This window comes from Pyxicephalus adspersus, chromosome 2 (assembly GCF_032062135.1).
Source record: "Pyxicephalus adspersus chromosome 2, UCB_Pads_2.0, whole genome shotgun sequence".
Classification (NCBI taxonomy): Eukaryota; Metazoa; Chordata; class Amphibia; order Anura; family Pyxicephalidae; genus Pyxicephalus; species Pyxicephalus adspersus.
Window position 1 is genome coordinate 104,222,970 of NC_092859.1, and position 25,009 is coordinate 104,247,978.

At 35.9% G+C, this 25,009-nt stretch overlaps 1 protein-coding gene across 1 annotated transcript in view; it reads left to right on the forward strand.

The window, feature by feature from the left end:
• CCDC146 (coiled-coil domain containing 146) overlaps nucleotides 1–25,009 on the forward strand; it is a 49,577-nt gene that overhangs the window by 12,268 nt on the left and 12,300 nt on the right. Inside the window, exons 2-12 of the mRNA XM_072401726.1 lie at nucleotides 7,438–7,520; nucleotides 9,969–10,178; nucleotides 13,719–13,776; nucleotides 14,475–14,651; nucleotides 15,541–15,614; nucleotides 17,031–17,258; nucleotides 18,456–18,642; nucleotides 19,834–19,929; nucleotides 21,267–21,437; nucleotides 22,543–22,631; nucleotides 23,792–23,956. Of these exons, the coding sequence (XP_072257827.1) occupies nucleotides 7,438–7,520; nucleotides 9,969–10,178; nucleotides 13,719–13,776; nucleotides 14,475–14,651; nucleotides 15,541–15,614; nucleotides 17,031–17,258; nucleotides 18,456–18,642; nucleotides 19,834–19,929; nucleotides 21,267–21,437; nucleotides 22,543–22,631; nucleotides 23,792–23,956 (1,538 nt within the window). The remainder of the gene's footprint in view (nucleotides 1–7,437; nucleotides 7,521–9,968; nucleotides 10,179–13,718; nucleotides 13,777–14,474; nucleotides 14,652–15,540; nucleotides 15,615–17,030; nucleotides 17,259–18,455; nucleotides 18,643–19,833; nucleotides 19,930–21,266; nucleotides 21,438–22,542; nucleotides 22,632–23,791; nucleotides 23,957–25,009) is intronic.

The following is a 25,009-nucleotide window of genomic DNA, read 5'->3' on the forward strand; positions in this document are numbered from 1 at the left end:
ATATGGGGAATAGTTTCTCTCATTTTCCTGTTCTGCATCCTGAGGTTACAATCAAAGGAGCAGCTTCCTCTAAATCAGTTTCTGTACAGTTGCAATCACAATTCTTCCAGGGTTTGGATCCATCATATGCCCTAAGGAAATGAGAATCCATGGTTGTAAGTATGTTATTCAAACAGCTAAACATGACCAGGCATGAAACTGAGCTAAATCATGAAGGAGGTGAATGATCAAGGTATTTAATGTAGGGTGGAGCAAACAAGTAGAGGAATGAGGAACTAGTCCAGTGGAGGTCAAGGAACTGAGAGGAGGATATCAGGTTGTTTAGAGTGGGAAAGTTACCAGTAGAAAGCAGAGGGGGAAAGAAGAGAAAAGGAGGGTTTGTGAAGGTGAAAACACAGACTGGAAAAGTTTGTATGCTAAACTTTAGCTAAGGATTGGGGTGCCATTTTTCATAGATTAGGTGAAGGGCAAAGGGCAGGAGGAAAAAACATAAAAATTAAGATAAAACGATTGCAGTTTTCTGCGACAATACCGTTCACTTATGCTCCTTTTTTTTGTTCAGCACTCTGTCTAAATTGCCCAGGAGTGTGTCTATTTTACTCTAAATTTACAGTAAACAAAGTACACTTGCATTTTTTTCAAACATTTTATTGGGAAGAACAAAGTATAAAAAAATACACATATGACAAGCACAATACAATTTCCTGTTTAGAAAAATAAGGATGGAGGAAAGAAGAGAGGGATAAAAAGTAAGAGGAAAAAAAGGAAAGGAGTGGAAGAAGGAAGACACGGTGCAAGATACCAGATAAAAGATACAGTATACCACTAGATATCTTCCAAAGCTAACACACAATATGGCTTCAAATATCCAAAATTAAGGACCGTGGTACCAGAAGAAAGTTGCTCAGAATTGAACCCAACCCCACAGAGCCTCTATAGCAGGGGTCGGCAAACTCTGGCCTTTAGGACAGATACGGCCAAGCCGGTAGTTCAATCCGGTCTAACGCCCCCTGACCTATTGGGCCTAATTCCCAGAGCCGCGGGTCTGCCGGCAGATTGGCCAGGGGCCGTTAGGAACTACCGGAGCCGGAGAAACCGCTGGAACTCCGAAGCCGCCCCCTTGCAGTTGCTTCCCTATTTACCACGTCCGGCGTTGATTCTTCCGCTGGCGCGGTAAATAGGGAAAGCTCCCTGAAGGTAAATCCCTCTACTTCACAATGCATATGGAGGAGGGGGTTTTCACTTCAGGGGGCGTTCCCTGGTGGTGGGTGGGGACATTAGGGTGGGTCCGGCCTAGTGTCCTCCCGCCCACCCCATAAATGGCCATAAAACTTTGCCTACCCCTGCTCTATAGCATACCAAGAGTTATATTTTAGGGGGAGAGAAACACGGTCCATTCCTGGTCTGTGTGTTGAAAATGAAATTGACGAAACGGTCAGCCTGGATATTGAGGTTTATCATTAATTCAGCTTCTAAACATTTGATGTACATGAGGCTAGTAAGATCCTTAGATAGCTTTGTAATATCTATTTGAGAGGGTGAAAATAGTAGACATAGGTTGATCCATTGCTTATGAGAAGCATCTCCCACAGAGACAAAGGTTCTCTAGTGCAGAGACATATTGTGACAGCAATTGAAGGTATAGAGTAGTCCACTTGCTCTTGAGATCCATTTGTTATTGAGGCATGGTTGTAGTGACCTTGACCATCATACTTCTTTTTGACTATACTCTGATGGGTTAGGAAGCCCTTATGCTTACCTGTTTAGGAGAGGGACTCCCAAGCATCCACATTGTAGTCTCCCACTCAGAAAACCTGAATTATTCAAATGTTACCCCAATTAAGTGTCACCAAACAGGATCAAACTTTCCTTGAAAATTTCAATGAGGTTGCCAATATGTGAACTCTAGAAAGATAGAGATCTGCATGGCATAGCTCAATAAACCAGACACATTTCCACCCCACATTCAATGAGCTCCAGTGCTTAACAGATTTTTTTTTCAATCTGGGTGGAAAGAAATTGTAGGTGAGTGTCAGCCCCTGTATTGTGACCTATCTCTTCAGTAACCATCCAAAAATAACCATGTGGTTACTGAAAAGTGCTGGGTGGTTCACCCGGCTAAAAGGGTCTAGGGAGAACACTGAGCTCTTTAGCTGAGCTTTATTATTAGCTGAATTTTTAATTTTCTTTTTTAACCTAAATTTAGCTGAAAGTATTTACATTCATGGAAATGCATACCGGGTCGACTGAGTGGCATGTCTAATAAAAGGGTCCTGAGAGAAATGGTTATTGGTTTTACTTGTATGGAATTGCTCTTAAATAGAGTATATTTTTATAATAAAACATATAATTACTACCTGAATCCCAATTCCTGGATTTATTATTTTTTTTCTTAACATAATTATTACCATTTTTTTTCATATGCAGACACCATTTCACAAAGCACAAGTAAAATTGTATTATTGACCTTATCACTTATAGCACCCCTAGTCCTTCACCAAAGTATTTATGTTCCTTACCTCCAATGCCAATAGAACATGTTTTGTCCATAGTTATGGTTGACCTAAAATTTGTCAGATCCTAAAGAATGTTTTTTAAAGTGCCCATTAGCTCTCTCTTCATACTTGCACAAATAGGAAAAATTACTGGCGGATGACCCAAAAAACTTCTGTGGGACCCTCACAGACCCAGAAATATCCAGTAATCCATAACAGTTTTGAAGTGTTTTAGGACCATTAGGAGTTTTCTGCATACAAACGATTTGGTAACGTCTGTTCGTAAATTGGAAAAATCTATCTCGCACTGTTTGGCAGCTGCAAAAAATCTATCTCGTTCAATTTGGCAGCCGCAACCTTGGACGTGTGCGCAGGAGCATTGTCCTGCAAAAAAAGAAAAAAAGGATCCCTTTCAACTTTCCACGGCGTTTCGTCTTAATTGCCTCGTTCAGCTGGTCCAGAAGGTTAGCATAATACTGTCGCAGGGACGTACATAGATGTGGAGCCAGGTTTTATCCTCAGTCATTAACCTAGCCAAAAAGTCCTGTGCAGCTTCAAAATGGGCCAAAACGGCTTTGGATGGTTCAGCTTGTTTCTTCTACTGATCACTGTACAAACATTTCAGCACCCACTTTGCTGAAAGCTTGCGCATGTCTAGGAAAGTGGTGGTAACAAACCCAACTCGATACTTGAGATGTGAAGTATCTGGGCTATCTTTTTTGCGGATATTCGCCGGTCCTCAATAATCAGCTCATGGACAGCATCGCAGGTTGTCGGGTCAGTTGAGGTTGGGGGTGGGGCACACTGTGGGGCTCATCTTCAACTGTGAAATGCCCAGTCTTGAAACAAGATATCCAGGTTTTGACAGTGCTGTATGAAGGACACTTCTCCCCCAGTGTTTGTGACATGTCAGTGTGAATGTCCTTTGCTGACTTTCTCTGGAGAAACAAAAGCTTCATGACAGCCTGTAACTCCAACAACGTGAAACTTGCTTGTGCCTCTGCCATCACAGCTTCTCACTAAAAGAAAAAAGTTTTAAGAACCGCAAAGACCTGATAAGGGGAAGGGGGCAAAGCCAGAAACTTCTCAGCACCCCCTCTTCAATCACTGTACTTGGGTGGACCTAAACTTAAAAAAATAGGATTTGCTTTGCTTTAGGGAACCTCTCAATATGTTTGTTTGTATTTCTATGTAATTCTATATATTTATGCCTAAGCAAAACCCTGAAAATGTATCTTTGCCTTAAATTTCCCATGTAAAATAGAGATGCAATTCCTGTGCCAACATCCCCACAGCTGTATATTTTTTGTGTGAGAGACTTTTAAATGCTAGGCTCACAAATTTTGATGTAAGATTTGTTATTTTCTCCCCTGTGCTTTTCATGGTTTTCCTTGCTGGAGAGGAAGCTGTATTGAAGCTGTAACTGATGATCCTCAGTGCAAAAATTTTCCTATTTCTGCTTTCTTCATTTTGTGGATTTTTGTTGCTTGAGACTACCCCAGCAACTTCCTAATAATGATAAGAAAGCAAACTCCTATTGCTTTAATGAGAAGTCTGATTCTACACGCAGACATAGTGCACAATAAAGAATAGTTAGTAAGTAAGTAATGGGGAAACGCAATAATCTGCAGGGAGTCTATAGGCAATACTGGTGACTTTGCCTTCTGACTGCTTCTTTTAAGCATCCCCTCCACAGTTTGGTTCCTCTTCAAAAAGTTTAAATTTAATCTAGAAATGATTTAAATATTTTCCTAATATAGCTGTTTTGCTTGTACCAGTGCTGTATTGATGAATCATTTCTATGTGATAATTAAAGTACAAGTAATTAATGTAATTTAAGTACAAACAGCTGTTTTTACATCATAGGGTAGTAAAGTCCTTGGCTGTCATGCTGTTTTGGACAGTATCATGCATTCTTGAGTGTTATCCATGTTTGCTCATGTATTGATAGGGCCAGTATTACTCAATATAAACAAAATGTGCACAGCAATATATATGGCATGTAACTATTTGCGTGCGTGCGCTATGTGTGTGATAGGGTTCACCTTACTTTTCCCTAAAATTCATTTTGTACAAAATCGATTTAGTACCAACATGGCAAAATTGTAAAATATAAATTATCAATAGGCAAACACTGGCACAGATGTTCCTTTGCACTGCAAACCTATATTGTAATTTGGGGAAATGGTATAGAGTTTAATTCATGTTGCAGAAATTCAATATTTTGCAGCTTAGCAGTCCTTTATTGTGGCAGTTGTAATGTTTCCTTTTTTAGGATTTTTTAACTTATTTTCACCTAGTGATCCAGCCATACCTAGTTCTTTAGGTGTTAGCACTAATTCACTTCACTGTATCTGTAAAGGAGCAGCATTGAAACCCTAGACTGCTCTCCTTCATCAAAAAAATCAATAATGTTGGATTTTTGGAGGATGGTCAGCTATCACATTTCCTCCATTCTTTACCCAAGGGCATTCTGTACGTTCAAACTTTGACTCCCTTTGAGGAGCTGTGCTCCAGTAGGGGTTCTGTTAGACATCCTCATTTGGCTCTTTATTCTTTTCTTCATGTTTCACCTCTTGATTTTACGTCTCCAAGAAATTAGCCATCCCACTTGATGCTCAACAGAAAGTTTGGATTTTTGAGTTCTTCTATCCAGTTCTGGATAAGAAGCAGCATTTTTGAATTATTAAATTATGGCTAGATATTATAGAAGCGAATCCACCTCTTACTCCCTGGATTTTTGGGCTTGTGTTGGAGATAATGGGAGCAGAGGGTACCATGCTTTGTTCTGCCCATTTCTGCAAGCTTTTTTGGTTGACAGTCAGAAGTTAACTGATCCCAGGGGATTCTGCCTTTTTACCTTCTCGATCACAGTGCCTTGCCCCTTACGTTCCACATGGCATCAGTTATTTGGCATTTACTTACAGTTGCAAGAGCTTCCATTCTTCTGCTGTGGAATAGCCCTGACTGTTCATCAACAAGTTTGTGGTTTCACAGGGTGAATAACATTATGCTGACGGAGGACCTCACTGCTGAGGTTCATGGAACATAGGATAGTAAAAAGACTCTGCTGAATATAGGAGCCACCTCTTTAATTCTTACTTGAAATATAAAAGGCTTTTAGCTGCCTAAACCTGATGACACAAGCATTTTATAGCAGCAGTTTTTTGATGATACAAGTCACCATGATCAATACCAGTTTGTAACTATATAAGCATAATTGTACAGTTGTTGGCAGCTGGTAATTCAGAACTCCTATTCAGCCATTTTAGCTAAGCCAAAGAGATAAATACATAGTGATTGTTGTTGCCGAGCTTGTCTTCGATTTAAGGCTAAAACTCAAACTATAAATAATATAGGTTTTAATGCTATAGAAAAGAGAGTTAATGATTTCATATTGGATAACTTAATTTCCCTAGAAAATTAAATGCTACCAAATCTCCTACGTGACATCAACCTAAGGGCCATGTCATACTAGCAAGATTGTGGCAGAGATTTGCAGTTGCTACAAATCTCTCTGCTTGTTTTCTCTGGTAATTTGTAGCTGGCAACAAATTACTGGGTGACATGATCATCTTCAACTGCCTTGGATAGTATGAATAATTACAAAACTGGCAATACTGTCAATAGCAGAATAACAGAATCACTAATTTTATCTGGGACAAAATATATGTAAAGTAATAACTGAAACTAAATATATTACAAATAAAAGGGGTGAGTTATAAACACTGCTTTTTCAGGATAGTTAGCAGTCCAAAATGTATATTCTAGTGGCCCTGACCTAATCCATCCAAATCTAAGAAAGACTGACAACGGAGGAGAGATGCTAGTGAGGTGAATGTATGTCTGGGGTTGGTCACATTGACTTATGATCAGTTTTGATTCTTTCACTTCTTTATTCATTATTGTTAAGAATACACAAATTGTTATACATTTCAGGTATTATTATTATAAAGACAGGCAGAACTAACAATACATACAGTGCAACAGAGCTGTCATTCTTTAGCTGCAAAGGATGCTGTGGGTAGTAATAAAAGTATTTTGAGCTTCTTTATTAAAGAGCCTTGGGGAGAGTAGGTGATCCCTGCCACTGTCAGTTGCAGGACAGGTGAACCTAATCAAAATTAATTTGCTTCAAATACTTTATTCTTTGAATATTGTTATCTAAATCTGATTTTGGATTAATAGACTGGATTAAAAAACTGGTCTAGAATAAACCTAACTACGTTTTAACACCCAGAGAGGGAGGACTAGAAGTCCACAATACCTAGTAGTGTTTATAGGCTTTATAGTTATTTGCTATGTACTACTTTTATAAGCTCATAAAATATACAGGGAATCATATAACACAGTTAGAATTTTTTACTGTGTTACCAGCTCTATACATGATATGCAGGATTTAAATGAGAATGTGTCAGATTGAGATATAGTATATTTTCGAGCCACCTTTTCTGATATAGCAAAGTAAAACATCTAATGAGTGAATAACATCCATGCATGCTAGTCCTACACTTATATATATACAGTTATAAGAATAAAGGTTTAGTGCAGACACAGCTAGCAACAAATGAGCACTGTAGACATGCACAGATAAACGTTTCTCTAGCGATTGGTTTTGCGTTGCAGAAGTTTTGCTACTACTTTTGAACAAGTTAGATATCCCTTCCAAGGTATAATACAATCCCCACTCAATCTTGACATCACTCTATTAAAACACTACAAAATTGGGATGCCTATGGCTATCGAATGCTTTGGCAAATGCACTGTATAAAATAAAGCATCTTGATGGAAAGGTTATCAAAAAAAAGAAAGATGACATGATACAAACTAAATCTGTCCTGGAAAGTTCAGCTAAAACAGGCCACTCTATTTTAGGGACAATTAAAATGTAATTCAATTCGCTTGGGTTTAAAAACATATCTTGATATTTTGTTTCTCATAGCTTTTGGCATCTGGAAAAATCCCAGGAACCAGGGTGGCTGAGCTCAAGGCAAAATATACTTTGCTGTATGAAACACTGAAAAGGTATGTTTCTATCAACCTAATATAGACGGTAAAAGTAACAGTTATACTTATTCAGATATTACCCTTCTTGTATTAACACTGGGGCTGCAAGACTACTCTATCACTGTGATTGGTATTGTTATAATGTTTATCAGCTGAATGCAGCAGTGGAGCTTTTATTTAGTGAATTCTCCATAAGACCCAATGTAAAATAAGCAAGAGAGGTGCTTCATCTTAAAAACAAACCCAAGAGGATTTAAAAAAATATCATGTAATAATAATTTTACCGGTTGTAGATCCAGATACCTGCCCATCAATCATCATTCACCCTATTACAAACCACAGGTACAGTCTCAGTTAGTCAATGTAGAAAGAATGGAATAGGACTCTCAACCACAAATATGCAAAAGGTATTGCAAATATAGCTAGGAAAAGTACGTTATTCAAAAAACAGGATAAAAAATAGGTGCATCCCCATTTCAAATGTTTTCCATATTCAAGGCATACTCATTGATACAGATTCCTTGAACACATGTATTCAAAGTAATAACAACATTTGCAGGTTTGTCATTTAAAAAAATACAGTGTAGCAGCACCTAGTTTTTAGGGATGGATTATACAAAATATAAATGTGTTAGATTATTCATTCAGGCCTTATAAAGACCAAAGAATTATCTTTAGCAGATAATTAAAACTTTTCAAATGAAACAATGATAGTTAGTGTTTACATTATGAAGGTAATATTGGTTCTCTGTGCCATTTACCATAAATACTTACCTTACTGGGGTTGTCTAACATTTGTTGTTTAATATTTACTATAAAACAATATCAAAATTGTGGTGCTTCAGATTGTTTTATTAATATTATGTTTATTCTAGTTTAGATCAAACATGACACCACCATCTAAAGAGCAACAAATAGATGATAGTACACGAAAACAAAATGTCAATGCACAAGAAAATACACTATAATTCACACTATGCAGCTTCTGACATCTCTTTTCACAGCTTGTTATTGCTTAAGGATGTGGTTTTTATATTTGTGTTCTTCACAGTAAGATGTCTTCCTTTTCTGATGTATATCAGTTATAAACATGTTTTAAAATATCATGTGAGCGTGTTTTCAACATAGGTGTGACCTTGATATGGAGTTTAAATACCTGAATTTTCTAGCATAACAATTATTTTTCTTTTGATTCCTAATATTACCCATACTATTAACGTTGCTGTTTATTAATATATTTTACACAATTTTACAAATGCATGATAAAGCTATTATAGTTTTTCAAACAAATCCCACTAAGGACTTATTTATCAATAATTCAATTTTCCACAAAATTGAAAAAAAATTCTTTAGTGAACATTTGCCATATCTATCAAGCTAAATATATATATTCTTCACATTCTGCAACTCCTGTTCTTTAATAGGAAATGTATGTTACCTAGAAATCAACCTCTGGACAAAAAGAGTGATCTAAACCTTCTCTTCACATTTCCCTGATGCTCTTGTAACCTATTTTATACTAACATTCACTTGGTTGAGCTGTCAAATCAGTTCATTTTGTACCTAAAGTTCAATTTCTTCTATAAACAGAAAGTTAAAAAAGTTATAGCACCATGGAGAACTAAAATAGGCAGATTTGCCTTCAGGGTATAAATTCAGTGGGCCAGAATACAAGCTCTTAAAGGTTGGAGAGGATACACTTTCATTAGTGAAGCTGGGCAATACAGAAAACCTGGAGTGGATCTGGTCCAGGATTGAAAACATTTTCTAAAAAATACAAATGAATTTTAGAAAATACATTACAAGTTTGCTGGATCACCCAGCTTCACTAATGAAAGTGTACCCTCTACAGCCTTGGAGAACTTTATTAAATCACGCCCAGAGTCTTTACTTCTATGATTTTCGCTGACTATTATCCAGCTGCTGTATTCTCCTAGTGCACATGTATTCTTTTGTAAATAGGGTGAAAATATTTGTGGAATGGCATTAAAATGCCACCAATGCCTCTTGGATGTTTGCCTGTAAAGATGTCATTGGGCGAATGTCTAAATAAATTCTTTATAAATAGACCCCTAGGAGTATGTAAGGGTATTTGATAAACGGGAAAATGTAGAATTGTGTTGTTTCTTCAAAAATAAAAAAATGCATTAACAAATATGTCTATTTGTTAATTATAACATAATTCGGATCTTAAAACATGAGTCAAAGCACTTATAAAATCAGCTAATCAGGTCTTTTTAAAATGTATTAAATGAAAAGTATCTGAACAGCTGAATACTGACTAGTTTTCACATTGCCCAAAAGACATCAAAACATTTTCTCTGTAAGGTACCTGGACACATTTATGGTCCACTATCTTACCCATAGTATGAAATTTGATCCTGATTGCAATGGAGAATGTTCTGTTTAATACATTTGGATTGCATGAAAACAAATAGATTGACCTTTTTATCTTAATTTTGACAGCATTCAGGAATCTGAAATACAACTTCTACAAGATGCTAAGCAATTCACACATAAGCTTGAACAACAGCAACATGAGCTGCAAAAAGCTGATCAGTTCCCTGACAGTTCCAACACAGAAGTGTCCAGAATGAGGGAACAATTACTCAAATATAACAACGATTTGCGTGAAGCAGAGGACAGAGAATATCGTCTGCAATATCAACTTGAATGGTAAATGACCTTGAGTAAAAGCCTTTTTATGTGTGTATTCTAATGTGTCTTTAAGGATAGCTGCAAATGAATATTTTCTCTTTATATAAGTATATTAAGTACATTTTTTTATAATACATTTATATAATAATCATTATAAATATAAATTTATAAATATAATAATTTATATATTTTTAATATAAATATACACTTACCTTGAGGTTTCTTTGCTTTGACAAAAAAGTATTATAAGATAATATAAAGAAGAGTATACAGAGTGGTTGTATAGTTGTATACAAATATCAGGTAATATTATCCAGCAATGTAAAAAAGAGCAAATCACAGATGTATATGACATTAGCAGATGGGAACATAAGCACACATATTGGTATTTGACTAAATTTATTAAACTTCACCCTGCTTACGTCTGAACCTAAGTGTTTCCAAGTGGCCTGTAAGTATGTGTGTTCAGTTACCATAAAATAAATTAACATGGTTCTAAAGAAAAAATATATTTTAATTAATTCAAGGTTTATCTTTTGCTTATGTTGTCTGGTACTAGAATGTGCACTCTTTTTGGGTCATGCAACTCTGCATGAATTTTCTGTGCCAAAAATTCAATTTTTTTTAGCTTACGTAAACTATGGCAAAGCATCAGGCTTCAACAGGATTTGAACCTGACTTGGTTTACTGAATATTACTCATTCCAGAAGTAAAATGCTTAGACTGGAAGTGATTAGTTTATTTGATCAGATTTAGGAGTTCACACAACAAACTGTTCTAAAATATAAGCAGTTTAGGAGATGATGAAGATGATTGTCCTTAGTTATTTTGTTTTTGTAATGGTTTCTAATTGATCAGAATATTTGTGTTCAAAGACCTCCTCAAAAAATGTAAAAATACACATTATACTCCTCCCTCTCTTTTTTAGGAGCGTCTAATTACTGTCTTTTTGGTTCTTTTCATCTGTACTCTCCTTATCTTTCTATATAACCTTTATGTAGCTGTTGGGGAATACAGGGGAACATTATAGCATGTGATCTGAGCCAGTTGGGGCTGCTGACATCATAACAAAGATGGTGGCACCAGCAGTAGTCTCAGGGCTTGGGAATGTTTACACAAGTGAGGCTATCATAGGTAAATGCACATGTAATCTTAGGAGAAGATTGTTGTGGAAATGAATGGTCTGACATCAGAGTACCTTTTGGAATCCTAGCAAAGACACAAACACAAATCAGCTCGAAATATAGTTGTACTTTTTTCAGAAGGGTGACCTATTTGCAATTCAGAACACTGAATGTATACAGAGATGCTTTGAACTATCATATTTTCCATATGGGTGAAGAGTATGAAAGCCACAACAATTGGTGCTTGTCCATTACATGTGTGATAAGGAATGCCTGACATTTCCATCCTCAGAGCAAATGCTGTTTGAGTCATATGATCTTAAAATGATGCTTCTTATACAAAAATCTATTGTCTTAAAGACGGACTGTGCCATTTGTTATGTCATTATTTCCAATTCAGTTCATATCTTAAATAAATGTCAAGATAATAATAATGACAATATTTCTGGTACAATACGAGTAGAATTTTCATGACAAGTGTATGACCTCTAATTAAATGTCACGTACCCCAAGCACTGGAGTAAAAGAAAGAAAATACTGGAAATAAGCAGTGCTATCACATCACTGAAATAAATGAAAAGTGCACCCTTACTGATACACAGGTCTACTGGTAAACATACACACATATTGAAGGTATAATAATATAAAGCCCTGTGATAGTTACCAGTTATTACAAACATAGTTCTGTAATTCACAGATTGCAGCAAACATACCTTTATTGTATGTTGGTGGTCGTCACAAGCATAAGCAGCACCTTATAGCAAAAAAAACATCTGTGAGATTAGCAATAGCATTTTAGTCATTTATACTCCTGTAAATGTTAGGTGAACTTGTTAATTTAAACTTCATGTAGAAACCATTTTACATAATTCGATTTAAGAGAAAAGAATGCATTTTATCAAGTAAAAGTAAAAAAGCATAAGGAAAAAAAATAAACAGTAAAAGTAGTATAAAGTGTTGATGTTAAATAGTCACTAATCAAACAAAGCCAATTTTTCATTTTGGAAACAACTATATATTAAAAAAATGTAAAGCATTTAGAAGGAAAATGTACACAGGAGCATAGCCCAACCCATTTACTTGGCGTATATTGAAGGAATAGTGGGTTTGGTATGACCTTAAAAAGTGAGTGAATATTTAAAAAGTGAGTGCATGGGAGCCTCAGTGGTGTTAGGGAATGGAGATAATTGTCTTATGGTTTAATATTGTGGTGATTACAAATATTTTATCTAGAAAAAGTAAGATTTGGAATAGTACCAGTAAACATAATTGTGAAACCTTGTGATTATTTTTATACCGTTTTGCATCCATTATTGTAAATTGTGATCACTTTACCGCAACTGCAAACACTTATTTGTCAGGCATCATACTTGACAGAATTGTGGATTCTGATTTAGAAAGAAATCCTCTGGAAAGAAGGCTTTTCCTATAATCATGAACAGTCATTTGGCGTCATTATCAGTTGATACTGTGCCGGCTTGCACATGATTTTATCATTGCTGATGCATTCATTTTAGCTGATTCATGTAGTAGGCCTGGGTAAGCCTATATCAATAGGGGGCTACCTGGGAGAGTAGTTCCACGTATGTTGGTAAACAAACTTCCCCTAGGGGATCAATGTGTATTTCAAAGATTTTATGGGACTTTTTGTGTCAGATTCCTACCTTTCTTTGTTCAGAAGAAATATCTGTTTTAATATGTCTTTTGTAAAATATTTCTGATTGGTAGTAGCTGATTCATTATAATGAGCTGGTATACTTCCCAAGCTCCAATAAGGAAAGCCACAGTGTCTGCATCCCGGATTTAATTATTAACCCTAAGGAGTTGCTCACCAAAATTGAAATTCCTAATGTTTTCTATCTTAAACACCTATTCTATCAGATTTCCCTAGTCAAACATAGGTTCCACAAAATGTGACTCCTAGTTGGTTTAATTAGTGAGCCAATCATAAAAGAAGAAAATTGCATTTCTGGTCACATTTCTGCACAATAACAGTACAGAGGTCGCCTACAGGTCGCCATATTGAATTTAGTTTTTAGAAGATTACATTAGCTGCAGATTGAAAAAGTAATTTGTAATAACATTAAGTTTCAAAATGTCTTGTGTAGCAATTATATATGCAAAATTTTGTCCATTATCCATTAAAACCCATGACCTTGGCCAATAAAGCAGTAAAATTCATGGGGTCAACTTTAGGAGCACTTAACTGGGTCACTGTAGTATTAGTACAAAAAAGGAATGTGCAGATTGTTCTGAATTTTGCATACTGTGTTGTTATTGATAATACTATTATTTCAGAAGATTTTGTATTTTTTCAAAGGTGAATTTAATTTCTCTATGCTGTTAAACTACTTTTACAGAAAGGTATTTTGAGTAGATGTGTAAAACACTCTCTGTACTTCATATTCATGCCCTGAATGGGTATCTTTACCAGGTTACAAGAGGAGAAAATACTGCTGGAAAGAGAATATGAACGAATGCCTAAAATTGGGGTAAGCAAAAAAAAAAAGTAATGTAAATGTGGTATGAGTAATTGTAGATATCAATACTTTTTAATTATTATTCTTGTTTATATTCTGATACTGAAATCGCCATTGTAAACTCGTAGGGTAAGGCGTTCCATGGCTTCAATTCTTTGTAAAATGTTGGAGAAATTTACATGGATATTCCTTTGTCCACATAGAGTATTTAATACACAAAAAATATTTTGCTAAGACCGTTTACCAGGCTTTGGATTTAAATGGTAGCAGTGAACTGTCCTCAGTAGCAATCATTCTGCATTTTCAAACCTTGCCACCCTCTTATACCTTCTGTGTGTCTGTATGATCTGTGCTGTAGTACCCATTAGTAGTGCACAGTTAGGAGTGGTACATTGGCCTCCAGAGCAAGGCAACATTGCCACACCATAAAAGTCCTTTTCATTGATACATAACAGATACATGAACATAAAGGAACACACCGGTTGTGTACAGTATGTAAGTGGGAAATACACATAGGAAATTATGTATGTTTGGTTAAAAAACACTTTAATAGGTTTAATAGGTGTTTTTACACAAGCTGAATTGTTTCAGCTTTTCAAGCCTTATTTTGTACCTGGGAGCTCCTAACCCTATAACTGTATTAATAATGTAAACAGTTTACATCTCAATGAATAGTTTTACATAATGTAGAATTACTATGGATATTGTAGGAGCTAGAAAAAAGAGCCAAATTATTGAAAGAATCTTGCGATGAGCTACAAAAAGAAAATATCCAAAGGCTTTTGGAAATCAAAGCACTAAAGGAAGACTTGGCTTCAAAGGAAAGAGACATTCAAAAAGAGCAAAAAGAACTTGAGAAGGAAATTGAGCAACAGGAAATCATAAAGGTACAGTGAAAGTTATCATATCTTTTTTGTACATTCTAAAATGAAAAAGATACACTGTGTGCTTTGTATTATTTATACGTATATCAATCTAAAAGGTTATATAACCTTGCATGACTTACTTAGTTGTTAATTGATGGGAATTAGGCATTGCCAGTTATATTCATCTTTTATTGTTTTCAAAGACACTCAATAAATTGCTGATTTTTAAAATGTATTTCACATTTTTTAAGATCAAAGAGGTACAGAGTGTTACAACAATTACATTTTAGTGAATTACAGCTGAATTTTAAATTTGTTAGTGTTGCTGCACTTTATACAATGATTCTTGCCTTATTAAATTGAACTTTTCAGTAACTTTATAACTAACTGAACCCTAGTTATAACTAACTGAACCCTAGCTCAACAGCGGACTTCCACATACCAGGAAGACAGAGCGAGTTAATGATTAGTGATGTATAGCTAACAGGCAAAATGTTGACTGAGGAATGGAGGCTCAGTACCAGCCAAAGGTGACCATGTACACCACCCACAATCCTTTCAGTCAGCGCCTCACAATAGCAACAGCATCATTTTTCAAATATGTTTTTCATAGTTGGGGGGGTTACCCAAGTGGCCCTGGTGGGGTTTGGGGGTAGTGGGGGGCTGACAAAAGCAAGCAGTGCTAAATGCATCAAATATGGTATACTGAAGTTCCAGTGCCCCAGTAGTGCTGTGGCTTTCCAGTGCCTTCCATGAAGATTACAGGATTGGGGCAAGTATAAACTTTTTCTCTTTGCAGGTACATTTTGCTTCTTTTTTACTTTTTAATACAAGGTTTACTTTAAGTAAAAGCTGAATATTTTGTGTTCCTACACTCAAACTGTAATGTTCATGTCTGTTTTTTTTCCAGGATGAACTTGTGCAAGTCCAACAAATCCCTTCACAGCTTGCCAAAGATATGGAGAAGATAAACCGCAAAACAGTGTATGCATTTCAGGAAAATTGCCAGTTCACTTGTATAAAATTGTGAAAGAGTTAAAAAGGAATGAGCAGAAAGATGTGCAGCCAACGTTTATAGGAAGACATGGTGTATAGGGAAGAGAGATTCCAGATAATTTTCCCAGACTTGCCTGAAATTTGGCTTGACTATGTAAAGTGTGCTCTGAACACATGTGATATAACTGGGGAATTACAACATTGTTGGATTTAGCAATAAACTTTTCAGCCAAGGTTGGGAGACTAAATTTTACAGCTACGGGTACATATATCATAACAATCTGTGCACATTAGTCTCTTGGTATGTGCAAAGCAAGGTGATATATTTAATTACAGAAACTAGAGATGCACTACAGTATTACAGTGGAGATGTAAAAAAAGTTTTAAGAGATGTTTTTTAATTGTTTACAGCTATACCTACATTAGATTTTTGCCTCATAGGAGACATTGGCAAACAATAATTTCTGATGATCTAGCTTAGTCTGCATAGAGCTCCAAAATAGGTATCTGATGACTAAATGCCTAAATGACAGACAGCTAATGAGCTATGGGGTGGATGAAGTTTGATGCTTCCTTCTTCCCCCTCAATAGAATGAACAGCACTCTATGTAGGTATCATGTTGTGCAGATCTACCCTATCATTAAGGTCCACCTATGAATTATGGATGCTGATCTGCCCAATGCATGGCACAGGTACAGGTGCAGAGTTTAGGCAACTGTTAGTCTTCACCAGGGCCTATGAGGGTGACAGACATGGAAGCACATAGGGGAAGGTATGGGCCTGACAGTAGGGCACTGGTTCACTTCTACTGTGGCTAGAAGCAATCACTAATGTTCTAACTAACTGTCCTAACTGTCACGAACATCTCCATGGACAGGTATTGCAAATCTTTTTATAGCGTTAGTAAAAACACTTTCATAAATGAAGACCATAGAATCAAATCCTCCAGGTAAGCCAATATTTGATTCTACTGCTCAGTGCTCTTTCTATATTATTTGTTACGATTCAGAAAATGCTATTCTTCCTATACTGAATGTTATACTCCACATCAATGTTATATCCTCCTTGTACAAATAATATTTTTTCAATACATAGCACTGGATATCCAACCAATGCTGTGAGGTAAAGCATACGCTATAATAAATTGGAGCACTGACATTTTGTATAGCTTTACATTTCAACGTAAAGCAAGCACAGGCACATCTCTGTAACAGGCACCTGCTATAATACTTAGCCACACTTTTTATAGGAGGCAGGTTACATTTTACTGAGCCTGTCCAGGAATACTGGAAGTCATGAAGTGCACAGTCATCCCCAAGTGTCTTGTTGCTACAGGAAAATGTTTTGTCTTTAAATTACTTTAGCGACGGCAATGAATCTAATACTAAATACATTTATTGCAGGGAAACAGAGAAGAAAAAAATGAAATTAGACGAGGAATGTAGAGAGTTAAACCACAGCCTGAAGCAGATAGAGAATAAAACCAAAAAGCTGCTGGAAGAGAAGGAAGAAGTGATGAAGGAACTTGAGGGGAAGAGAACTTTGCTGGAAAACAAAGAGCAAGAATGTAACCATCTCACAAAGTTACTGGAGTATTCCAAGGAAAATGAAGCTGCTGCTCTGGGAGAAAGGTTACTTTTCATGCATTGTCTTTTTTCCTTTTGTATATTTGACTTACGTTTTAGTAAAGATAGGGATTTTGGAATCTCATGAAATAAAGAAGAAGCAGCAGGTGCTGGAAGGACTTGTAATAGATTTTGTTCACATGTCCAGGGTCCCTACTGTAATGTCCACACATACAGACTCTGGTGCCAGAAAGCACAGTATGATAAAACTTTCTTATTTTATAACGGAAATTCACAGTAATTAAGTAGAATTTAGGGCCAGCAGGATGTTGTTTGTAAAAAAGGAGCTACTTGAATAAATATAGTACCAGTTATGACTTGTACTGACCTTACCTAAAATGAGAAAGCACCTGTCTTAAGTGCTGCAGAATCTGACAATCTGAAATTGATTTTTTCTTGTAGCCATTCCCTACACTGTAATATAATTACTGTAAAGCTTATATAGTGCAAAAAAGTTTATTGAAAGATTTTCCCCCTGATATTAGCCTGCTTAGTTGCAACAAGCTGAAAGGAAAGCATTGACAAATACAGACCATTACTACCTTTGTACAGTAACAAAACTAACCCAAAACAATAAAATCACACTGATACAATGGTATCTTCCATTGGGTTCCATGTTGTCCCGGTATCCATCTTCGGCCCGGCGCAGAGGGAGAGTCAGGCGCCGCCACCTTCTCTCTTCTTCTGCATTCTTCTTTCTAGGTCCCCTGATCTTGCATTGTGCAGGCGCGATATCGGGTGACTAGATTAGGAAAATACTTGCCTTGGCAATTTTTTCCCTTTTGATGAAAGGGTTCCTTCTGCGCATGCCGGAGATGCTTTGGGAAGGAGAAGCCAAGAGCCTCCCGGGATGCGTGATGTAGGTATCCCAGGAGGCTTTACGCTCCCATTCATTCTTGATTGCCTAGAATTAGAGGTCAGTGCTGCACCCATTTGTTTTTTTAAAAAGGGCGTTGCACTTAAAAAAAAATACAAACTAAATTTTTACTTTAAATAAAAAGAGAGGCCTGCCCTTTTATGTAAAGTGAAATTCTGAGTTTAGGTACGCTTTAACTAATTTTTCCTAAATGGCATTAAAATTATGCTACATGGCCAGCTTAGATGAAATTAGTGTACTTTTAAACAACTGGCCTAGCACTATAAAGGTTACTGAAATTGTTTGTGTACACATCTTGTTGACTTTTCAAAGTGTTTGTATTTTAGAGCAGCACTGGAACTCAATTTACGACATGCTATGATAGAGAAGCAAAACCAGCACGATGTACTCACCCGCAAACAAAGAGAGAAAGAAAGGGATTTAAGAAACATTAAGAAACTGGAGTTGCAGTTCAAGTCAGCAAATGATGCTCTAGCACACACACAGACTTTATATGAAAAGGCCAAAACAGAGGTAAATGATAATGTGTGGGTATGTAATTTTTCACTGCATGTGAGTCTATAAAAGTCTTAAGTCAAAGATAGCTAGTTTAGTTTAAAAACCCTGAAGCTTCTCTAATTCTATTCTGAACCCTCAACATCTAACATCCGACCTCCAACAGACCCCTTAAAAACATAATATTTTGTTCTGCACCAGAGGCAGCTTTAGAAACTACCAGATCTGTGCCAAAAAGTGCTAGCACCAAGATACTGGTGCTAAGGTATTCTAACATCAGGGGCAAATAATTATTAAGCATTAAATTCAAGGCTATATGAGAAAAGGTTTGTTTGTTTTTTATCATTTACAAATGTTTCTTTGTTTTAGAGGTCTCAGGCTGCATAGACACTTGCAATAAGTGTTGTTGGAAAGGATCTTTATTGATCCTTTCCAAGGACAAAAGACTGAACGATGCACGAATGGGAGCTGTACATACAGCACCGTTCTGCTTTATGGAGAGGGGAGGGGGAGAACGATGGTCGGCACCCCACTGCGCTCTCTCCCTTTTATTTGTTACGATTACTCGTGGACCCCCCAGGACGGAAAAATACAAACAAACCTGTACACATGCCAAATTGTTGTCTTATATCAGCCCTGGGGTAATTATCGGACGAGAATCTTCTACCGCGTGTACATAACCTTAGTCTATTTACAACAATTCATGAGCTTACAGTCTTATCATATGAACACACACCTACAAGGATCACTTTAGGTGGAAACCACTTAACCTTTCTGTATCTTTTGGGAAAGCTTACAAAAAGGGAGAAAACAGGACTCAACTTAATAATGCAGATGGTGTCATTGATGGAATTTAAACCCAGAATCTAGTACTAAAAATCGTGGCTTGTTTTTCTCCAAACTCATCTTAAAAGAGATCAGTTTAGGGAGAATTCCCATTGTCTATTAGGATGGGCTCAGTCTTTTAGGTTATTACTAAATATTATATGTTGATAAAATGTCATAAAATAAGAATAATTTCTATCAAGCATTCATTAAAAATAGTTTTTCTTGCATTTTGATTATCAAGATACCATCACAACAAGCATCAAATAGTAAGCTTATTATAAAAGCAGATATTATAATCATATTTTACAAGTTCAGAAAAACATTTCTTCTTTATTTATCAATACTATGATATGTTAACAAAGCTTCATTTTTCCTGTGCAGATAGACATTTTCCCGAAAGATGATGGCTTACTTGTAGAAAAGAGGAAGGAACTGCGCAAAGAGGTTGAAACATTAAAAAGAAATTTTACACAACAGGTCAGCATCCTGTATATCACTTCAGTTTTTTGTCATGTAATAGAAACATTTATGTAATGTAAGCCTAAAACAAATCTGTAGGTAACTAGCTAAATATAATGTGGTAAAACATAAACCTAAACTTGGTGAAGGGTCAGTCACTGCCATTGAAGCACATTGATCTGGGAGACTCTCCACCAGGAAATGTTTCAGTGAATGTCAGATTCATTGCTTTATAAATAGACCAATTAAAGTTACTTATTGCCAGAAAGCAATGCCAGGTCATTGATCTCATTTTTACACACTGCAGCTACTGTGGTATAACTTGGTCAAGTATCTGCTCCAGACTGTGATTGTCTAGTGAAGGAGAAGCAGTTCATAGTTAGGGTTTATCAGTATTTCCACTTATCAGCAACCTAGTACAATAGAACCTGGTTGTCCTACTTGGTTTTCCTTATTTTTTTTTTTTTAGTTTAAAATAATAATTTTTTTAATAAAACAATAGGAATGTTTGAGAGTGTTGTTTCATGCTTTTTATGTGGTTGAAAGATGAAGGAGTGTCAGGAAGAGTCACTTGATCAACAATGGTAATATGTAAAAGCAGTTTTTATCTCTGTGTCAACCTTTAAGTTCTGGATGGCCTTTGGGCAATACCTCTGCCCCAGATAGTTTTAATGTGAAGTGTATCTATCAATAAATCGTAACTTAACCTGAACTAAACCCCACTGTACTTGCCTGTCCCTGTTCTGCCGCAGGGTGCCCTAATCTTCTTCCTCTCTTCCTAGATTGAATCTTTGGCCATCTTGTTTAACTGGGCCACAATGACGTAACTCCCGCACAAGGGAAGTTGGGATTGTTAGGTACCCTGGCAACAGTTCTATGGAGCAATCAGGCAGGTAAGAATGCTTATTGCAGAAGGGATATCACCTGTCTCTTCAGCAATTTTGCCCTGCCTGATATAAATTTTATAAAAGTGCTCCGATTTAAAGCCCCCCTTCAATACAACACAGGAGGTCTTAAATGCATATTGTAATACAGGAGATGAAAGGAGACTTTACATGCCCTCTTCTACTGCATTGTGCATGTGAGCTCAGGTAACTCAAATTCTGATCCAAGGCCAAAATAACACCAAACCTAGTCAAAATCAACTCAGTTAGGAACTGTCTGACCACTACAAGAGACTAATATAAAGTAAAGTAGTATTTAAAACACATGTAGGTATTTTATTAAAAGTTAGTTAAGCTTAATTCATACATTTTACAAAAATGTAGTTTTAAATATGTCTGTAAATATCTATTTATGTATTCAGTTGTCTAAATTAGTTTACTAATGCCAACAAGAACTGATTTCTGCTATAGCAAACCCTTACGGAGTTGGAGACACATGCACTAATACAGTGCATCTCTGAAGAAGAACGGCTTGTCAAGCAACAAGCCGAATGTCGGGAGGAGCTGGTCAACTTAACACGCTTGGCCCAAATCAAAGGTGATGAGAGGGAGCAGAAGTCAAGAGATTTCGTAAGAGCTCAGGTAATCATCCTTGTTCCATTACTGCAATATTCTAAAATTTGGACAACATTGGTCCTCTTTAATAAAGTATTTGACAAATAGCTCCAAGTGTTAAGTAGATAACTTATGGCAATCAGTACGAATTCTTCTTACTGAAATTTTAAGCGTGGAATGAGTATAGAAAATTAGTATGTCTGCAGGTATTTATCACTTTCTATGTGCACTTCCTATGTGTCAAGGCAAATAATTTCAACAGGAAAACAGTTACAATGGCTGCATAAGCTACTAACCACATCTACCGTCTTGGTTGTTTACAACTTGACTTCCAGATATCAGCTGGCCTCAAAACTAGTTTATGGCCTTTTCATGCAGCATTTTTGGCATATTTGAACTTCTTTGTGACATCTAATCTGAGATAATCAGTGACCTAGTATTTTAGCATTATTGCTTTTTAAGGAATAAGTCTAATTTAAAAAAAAAAAAAAAAAATATATGCCATAGTCCCTCCAAAGTATAATGTAAATACTTTTTTTAAAATAAATATAGTTTTCCTTTTCCTAAAATTCAATACAACCCTGGAATATTTAATAGGCATGCTAAAATGTAATGCATAAATGTAAAGAATACATTTTTATTAGTTCACATTGACAATATTTGTAGCAGTTACTGGCGATTCCGAGAAAACATTACATAACATTTGCTGTAAAAGACACAATTATATTTCAGGTTTTGGGAAATTTTAGTAAATTAAACTTGCAGTGTTAGCACTGTATAAATACTTTTCTATTGAAATTATTTGTAGAACCTTTTCTTCGCAGTTCCTTTTATTTTAGCTTATGAGTAACCTTTTTTGTTAAGTGTGTTGTAATTTAATGTTGTAAATGTTGTACACTAATGAAAAATCTGTAATTTTGGTTTTACGTGGCAATCTTGCTGCAATGCTTATGTGCAATTATTTAAAGTAAAAGTAAATCTTTTAATTCTATTATGATTCTAAACAGGCAGCAGGTCAAATTCATAGTTGCATGGTCCATAGTTAGGTTTGCTTTAATCAGTGGCGATGTAAATTCAAAAAATCATAATCGTAATGTTCTCAGTAACAAACCAATGTATGTATAATTAACAGCAAAGATACCGACAAGTTGTGCAAGAAATTAAGGGGCGGGATCTGCTTATTGGAGAACATAGGAAGAAAAACCAAGAAGTTCAAAAAAGGTAAAATGTTCCAGAAACCTTTTTGACAGCTTACAGCATAGCCTATTGTATTATGCAAAAAAGAATTGAAGAGCCCATAACAACCATCTAAAGCAAACTGCGCAATGTTCTGCATTTGGTTTACTTTTTACTTACATAACATAAAACCACTAAAGGATTTGGTAAATATTTTTGTGATACAACAGAGACTCAATCTTGATCATTTTTGTATTTTAGGCATGGGACTAAAGTAATAAAACAACAAGATTATCAATTGTTTTTCCATAGATGGAATATCTCATAAATTAAACTTTGAAGTGGATAAGTACACAGACGCAGGTGTAGTTCAATTCTTTTGGACAAAATGTAATATCTGAATAAATGTTCAATGTAGTTCCATCTAAATGCCAACCTTAACTTCTGCCTTGCACAGTTGTACAGTCTTCTCTCTGAGTCTGATTTCCCCCCACAATGTGAGATTCTTACAGCATGCAGTAGAAGCTGCAGAAAGATAGGGTCCACCACATCTATTGGCTGAAGAACATCTAGCATGATCCAGTCCTCTCTTCTCCAATCTGACTGTCCCTGGCTCATCTGTTTCATTAAATGGATTTATATTATTTTGATCATGAAGGCTCAGCATCACATGTACAAATTCACTCTACCTACAAACTCTCACCCTTCTGAAATACAATCAAAGCAATTAATTATTTCTTTAACTCCTCCTACTATCCAGCCCCCTGGCTGAATTTGTGCTGAATACTTTGAGATATATCCTGGGGCAGTGTACTGCAATGTTTTTCAGGATCTTCTTGCAATCATGACTGCCTACCTAGTAATAATGTCAATGGATCTAAAACAAGTTTTTTTGAAAAATGTAATAAGCATGTTTATCATTGTTCTAATACTCCAAAGACTTTAGCTAGGTAACAGTTGCTTCTTCTATTGCTTTCTTTCTGCTAAGAAACCCTATGTTTTAAACAGGAAAGCTGTTTTTTTTTTAAACTTGGATGGATAAATATTCTGAATACAATTTCAACACAAGTTTACCTAGTTTGTAAAAGAAACTTAATGGGAGTTCCCTAAAGTCATATAACAGTTCTAGTTTTGTTCAGGTACAACAATTTGAGCTAAAGTATCTCACATACATTTCTGTGATTTCAAATATTTCTGTCTTACAGACTGAATGAGTTTGCAAAGATGTATGACATTATCCGCAATGAAAGGAACAAGTGTGTCAGTCTCATTCAGATGGCTACTCAAAGGGCAGCAGAACTTCGAGAGAAATTAAAGATCTATGGAAATGAGGTGGAAATTCTGAGAACCAATGTCTCCAGCAAAGAAAGGTCTCTGTAAAATTATAGAATAAAACATTTATGGAGATGGTTGAAGAATGGGTGAAAGAAGCCATATATGAAAAGCTTTATTGAGCGGGGAAGACAAGCATTGAAAGTAAACACAATGTAACTTTAAAAATATAAGTGCAGCGATAACATCACTATTCAAATTCTATCCTCGATTTTTTTTCAAATAAAATTTATTTAGTGCCTGTGCAGACCTAGGATAATATTTCAAGCATAAGAGAGATAAGGAGGACACAACTGCTAACCCTTTTCTAAAAATACTTGTTCTGTGGCTGTGTCAGATTCCTTTTTCTAATCTTTATACTTGTTACATGTTAGCTATAATAAAAAAAGTAGAACAGTTTACTCAAAAATGTCAGATCAGCAGTCTACTTTCCAGTCACTATTATAAACTTCTTTTATCCATCACATGGGCAGCACAGTAACAGTCCCTAACGTGTTACCTCATTGGAAGCCTCTTATGTACTAATATGATTAATGTCCAATAGTGCGGAACCCATCAACTGCTGTAAATTGCCATGAAAAATCAATAAAGTCATTTTAGCATTGATGTTTCATGAATATGACTCCAAGTACTAAGACAAAAGCATGTAGAACTGTCAGGAGGAGACATATTAATTATTATTTTACATAGTTACATAATAGGTCAGGTTGAAAAAAGACATAAGTCCATCAAGTTCATCCACAAGGGAAATAAACATATCCCAGAAATAAAACCCTATAAGACATAGTTGGTCCAGAGGAAGGCAAAAAAAAAACCCTGGTACAATTTGATTTAACCGGAAAAAAATTCCTTCCTGATTCCATGAGGCAATCAGATGTTCCCTGGATCAACATTCATTGTTATCTTTACTTTAAATCCTTAATACCCAGTTATATTCTTTGCTTCTAGATAAACATCCAGCTTTTCCTTAAAGTAATCTATAGTAGTTGCTGAAACTACTTCCTGAGGGAGCCGATTCCACGTTTTCACAGACCTTACAGTGAAGAATCCCTTCCTTATCTGGAGCTTAAACTTTTACTTCAGGACGCAAA